The 5,778-nt window shown below is 33.4% G+C and overlaps 1 protein-coding gene across 1 annotated transcript; it reads right to left on the bottom strand.

Annotated features, from left to right (window-relative positions):
- Nucleotides 1-840: 840 nt before the first annotated feature.
- On the bottom strand, nt 841-4,999 carry LOC137814206 (F-box protein At2g27310). Its single transcript, XM_068616800.2, has 2 exons — nt 4,843-4,999; nt 841-2,321 (listed from the first exon to the last, which is right to left on the bottom strand). The coding sequence occupies exon 2, from the start codon at nt 2,303-2,305 to the stop codon at nt 1,184-1,186; it is 1,122 nt and encodes a 373-aa protein (XP_068472901.1). The 5' UTR covers nt 2,306-2,321; nt 4,843-4,999; the 3' UTR covers nt 841-1,183.
- Nucleotides 5,000-5,778: the final 779 nt, after the last annotated feature.

The following is a 5,778-nucleotide window of genomic DNA, read 5'->3' as shown; positions in this document are numbered from 1 at the left end:
TAAATCTATTTTAAACTTTCTTTTACATAATATATTTTTTAATTTATATTTTCAATTTCAAATTTATTTCTAAATTTTCAATTCCAGAATGAAACATAACTTTGAAATTTTATCCAAAATTGGGTACTTAAAATTATTGGACACAAGAAGCAATTACCTCAAAATGTTAAGTAGATCCCAACACATGTAACAAAGTTGGGCCATGATTTTTCCAATGTTTAGTTTCTAATAGAGAATATTACTTGGAATACACCTACCTTTCTCTTGTATTAATTAAATTTATATCTAATTCAACATTACAAAATCAAAAATCAAAATAGAAATCAATTTACTTCTAATTTAACTTTATAAAATTTGATATGAAAAATAAATTTATAGTTATTTATATACTACTTAAAGTTAGGTCGTATTCACTTACTGGTACATTGTGTTTTTCTTCTGCTGTATTGTCTTTTCCATGTGAATTTTTATGCTTTTATTGATTCTTATCCGGCAACATTTTGTTTTGTTTCTTTTTTTCTTGTTGCTGATTCTGAAAACTTATTTTCACTTGTAAAAAGCATAATTTGATCCCCACAAACCCATAAAAGAAGGACACGTGAAAATACTCAACACCCATACAAAATGTGATGACCCAATAATTACAATCCCTGATATAACACAATCCGAATAATAATGGAAGTTAACATTTCAAAACTTATCCAATTAAACAAGACACCATAACAACGCAAATACTCACAATTAGATATAAAACAACACTGCCCCAAGAACAAATGTAACTAAATAAGAGGCTGTCTTAAAATTAATTTCGTAAAAGGAAAAGGAGTTCAGAACTAGTAATTTCAATGAAACAAACAATTCTATTGGAAGATTGAATAAATGTAATAAAATGAATCTTACAAGTATACTTTTTAGCACTTGTAATGCTTCTAGCATAAATCTCCACATAAAATCTATTCCAACTCTGCAAGCAGAGTGGAATTCACAGAACTTGTACTGAATTTGCAGAGATGATGATCATCAAAGGAGAATTGTAACTATAAAAGCAGTGGTGGTGCTGTTTAATGATTTGTTTATTATTTATTATGGGTAAGCAAAATCATATCTTACAAGGTAGTGCCAAGGTCCAACATTTGTTAGAGCTACATTAGCTTATTCCACTAAATGACTATACGCTACCATTTTATAAAACGCAGTACCAGAATGTCATAAAGGCCGCAATGCCACTCAGAATACAAAGTCTATCCAACCTACTTTCATTTCTCATCTTCTCCTCTTTCAACTCATTCTGTACTTTTGAATACATGTGACAAGACTCAAGTACTTCACCATAATTTTTGCTCCTTCGGCTGCTAAGTGCATCCTTAAGTATAAGCAAGCTGTTTCTTCCATTAACATGAGCACCTTCCATGTCTTCCAACTGCATGCTCAGCTCGGTTAATTTAAGGAGGGTTTGGACACCATCTTCTTCGGTTTGAACCACTCTAAACTTCATAATGAGGATACACTCCACTACTTGACAAGGAAGAATGTCCTTGGCAGGTAGAACTGATCCAAAGCGGATAACAAAATCCCTTTCTGTTGGCCAGTGTCTTTGGCCACCAAGAGGACTCCAGCTAGCAAGATTTGCAGCTTGTTTCATTTTCCTATTTACTATAATCCAACTTAGCTGGAGCCCTTCGCGGAGCTCCCGCCACAGCTTCCCATCTTTCCTTTCCCTCTCCATGGATGTAATCTGTGGCAGACCATCAGATACAGAAAGGTGAACAGATCCATCATTGTTATCATCTCTATCTGCATAGGTGAGAAAATCAATCCGGAAAGGGCAGTTATAGAACCAACCATCATGGCTATTTGCATTTGGAATTCCCCAAAGAACTTTGGAACAGACCGGTTTCCCCTTGAACCTAATATCTATTATAGAAACAAAATCTGATGGGCAGATGTTTTCCGATTCATTCTTGTCTCCATAATACTCAGCTTCGGTCCAATTGTCCGGGTACTCAAGATAGTTGTTCGGTTGATACTCTACAACCTCCTTGTTAACAATAATCGGGAAACAGTCTGCATAAAATTTTCGGAATCCACCAATAGAAGATATTAAACTTTTGACATCCTCTCTATTGGTTGAAGGCCACATAGATGAACATACATTCTCCCATAAACTCTCTTCTTTTGAGATGGAACACAACGTTGCACAAGTACATGCTGCACTGGCCAATGTTGCACCATCAAGTCGACGAAATATATCATAGAAGAGATCACTGCTCAATGAGGGAATACTCTCAACTGGTGCAACTGACATGGCGAGAATCCTTTGACTGTCAAGCAAACATAATTCAAATAAAAAAAATGAAGAAACCTGCATATTTTTAGTACAAGAAAGCAAAAAAATTGTTTTTTTTTTCAGAAAACAGTAGCAGTGATGAATATAATGTTTGGCTAATTTGGCTAACACAAGAGTATGTAGTGTCTCATAGTGCTCTCTAGGATAACCAATAATAAATTAGTTTATCTGAACCGCCTAACTATATAACTCCATCCAAAATTTATCATGATTATGTTCTTCACAACTGCATAATACTGCATTATGTTAAAATGAATAGCCTTTAATGCCCAGTTCATCATGGACATACAGTATATATACATGGTTTCCAACAGTTTGAGGTATAAAACCCAAAAAAAGGTAGGTTGACCATATTTCCAAATTACAATATACCTCTCCTCTCCTCAGTTTCAAGCTCAACCATTTTCAAACACATACTATTATATTATATCAGGGAAGGGACGGGGGTTCACTCGTAAATACTAAGTTCCTAATCAACATAATAATAATAGTGTGAGAAACAACAGAACATTCCCACCAAGTCCACTCTTGTAGCTTCCTAAAACACCTACTTTAAAGATACAATAAGAAAAAACAAAATTGATGGTAGCTAGAGAAATTGTGTTTGTATATATATAAGAGAAAAGTATACAGAAACGAGAGCATCAGTTTTCAATAAAATTCAGAGTCCAAGACCTTATTAGAATTCAAACTCAAATGTCAAATGGTACTATTTCTTTCCCATATTTTAAGGCAATATCCCAATCGGTGCAAGAAACCTCATTCAAACAAAAAAACACTAAACAATTAGATGGTATTCCAGAACAAGTTTAACGCATTGAAAGCCCTAGGATAAAAACAACCTACGGTAGATCTCTTCTAGGTAATTTCTAAGACCTGCTACCCATATAGTAAATCACTACTCACAGAGAAATATCTGGCAAGGGAAATGAGCCATAGGATGACGATCAAATGGAATAATTAATAAACTAACTCTGATTTCAACGATTTCTTAAGGGAGAGTGTTTAATCTACATAACTCTCTTAATTTGCAATAAAAATCCATACAAGTTTGGTAGTTTAAAAAGATCACTTGCAAAATAGAAGGTTGAAATTCAGTTTCAATCCTTTGCTACAACCAGGTAAATGTTAGCAAGCAGAGACATATATTGCAATTACAAATAATACATGTGGAGGTTACTATCAAAGTGTCTATTATGGACAAACAAATAAATGGACGTCTTCTACAACTTCATCCTATACATATAGGAGACAATCAAATTATTAAATGGAGGTCTTTCTGTTAGGATCTAACTGAAGTATGATATAGGACTTGAGCTTTGGAATATGGGGTGGGGTTTTAGTGAAGGGACTACAACTAACTCTTGTGGTGTAGCTCTTCATCACTTTCTATTAATAAGCATCAAAATTTTCACCATGCGTCTCAGCCACAAACCAGAGCATTTTCATTGGAAACTAGTCGAAGGGCTAGTGCAGAACCAATCTGCATGAGCAACTGGACATAGAGAATGGTGGGATGTTGGGATCCAATTGCAAGAAATGAGGAATGAATTCCATGAGATCTCTAACAGCTAACTCTAATGGTGTCATTCTCCTAAGGTTCTCAACAATTAGTAGTGAAGTTTTTCACCATGTCTCTTAGTTGCAAACATGCTGCAACTTTAGCATTGCAATGTTCGCAAAGGATTAGTTAAAAGAACAAGGAAAAAGATGACCTACATGGGCACTCTGGCTGTGGAGCATGGTGGGTTGTTAGGATCCAATTGCAAGATATGAGGCTTGAGTTCCACAACGGAAGTGAACTTTGGTGTGAGGTTACAATGTTGTGTGATTCTCCCAATCCCAATAATCTTATCAAATTAAACAGACAACAATACTAGACCAGCAGCTAGCAAGTCAACAATAAAGTCTCAATAAACAACCTTGGCACCGGATGCCCTTTTAGTTTAAGCAAACATTTTTTGTAACTGCATAATGCAGACCAATCCAGTAATTCAGTACACAACCCTCGAGAGGAAAGCAACTTAGAAAGTCTCTCTACACAAGTTGCTTCATCAATAACTTACATACAAATCACACATGAATTATGGTACAAAACAAGAGTAAGATTTCATAACAGTAACTTATGATTTAAATATCCTAATAAGACTGTCACGAAGCTCCAATGATAGAAGGCGTTCAATTCATATTAACCAGATATCATAACACTAACATCAAGGAAGATGTTTCCTATCAAAAGATCCTAATATGTAGCATTCAGTAGTTACCAATGACAAAAAAGCATCAAACTTCAACACACACTATGCTAGTTGATTCATAACGCAAGATTGACACAAATAACTAGCAGCGCTTCACATAATTAAAGCATGAAAAAAAAAAAACCCTTCAGCCGAAACATCCATAGAATGAACAACAAATAAAAAGCAAAAAGTAATAGAGGAAAAAACATAGACAGATGAAATTGAGTAAAGAGAGAAGGGAAAGGGAGTTGTGACCTCAAATAAGAGAGAAGAAGGACATGAAAGAAGAAGAGGAAGTGGAAATAAAATGCAAGATTTGAAGAGAATGAGACATAGATATATGAAAACAGAGAGAGAGAGAGAGTAAAGATTTTAATTTGGGTTTGTGAAGATTCTGAAAACACGGGTTGTGGAGAGAGAAAGAGAGAGGGTGGGGTAGCAATTTACTACGCGTTGAACTGCCTCATTACTCCACCACACAAACTTTGCCACGTAATGCCTCATAAATAAATAAATGTATTATCCTACCATAATTTTAATTCAAACAACAAAATCTCCTTAAATTTATCTTCTTCCTTTTAATTTAAACAACAATTTTTTTCTTAAATTTCTCTTCTTTCTTCTTCTACTTTAAACAACAATTCTCTCCTTAAATTTCTCTTCTTCCTTCTCTTAATATCATATATCCTACTATAAGCATGTTGTATTGTAACACGTTTTTTTCCCATAAAAAATAAAATATACTTTTACAGGGTAAATATAAATTATTCAAACTCATATTTTAATTTATGCATAAATTAATTTTAATTATTAAATAATATTGTATTTTACTTTAGTATTCTAAACCATCCATTTATTCTTTTATTTTCTTTTTTTTTATTTAATTGTTAAACCAACATTTATTCTCTACGTAAATAAAATATTATAAAATCATGTCATATATCCGTGCTTCGATATCTTGGTTAAGATATCAATCAATGTTGCGTTTAGTATTATAGCGTACTAAAGTAATTAACAGTGTTAAACAAAACTCAACTATTAAATTATGATTAAAAAGATATTTGGGTTTCTCCTAATTGATTTCAATACAAGCAATATAAATTGGTAAACATTTTGAGACAAATACACATTTTGATCTTTCAAAAATCTTATTTACTTTTCACACTTTTATTATGAATACTGACTTGAGTG

This window comes from Phaseolus vulgaris, chromosome 1 (genome assembly GCF_051622355.1).
Source record: "Phaseolus vulgaris cultivar YP4 chromosome 1, ASM5162235v1, whole genome shotgun sequence".
NCBI classification, from domain to species: Eukaryota; Viridiplantae; Streptophyta; class Magnoliopsida; order Fabales; family Fabaceae; genus Phaseolus; species Phaseolus vulgaris.
This window is presented reverse-complemented; position numbering and strand designations above follow the sequence as displayed.

Excerpts from the sequence above, each read along its gene's own strand:
- LOC137814206 (XM_068616800.2), bottom strand. The coding sequence starts at position 2,305 with ATGTCAGTTGCACCAGTTGAGAGTATTCCCTCATTGAGCAGTGATCTC.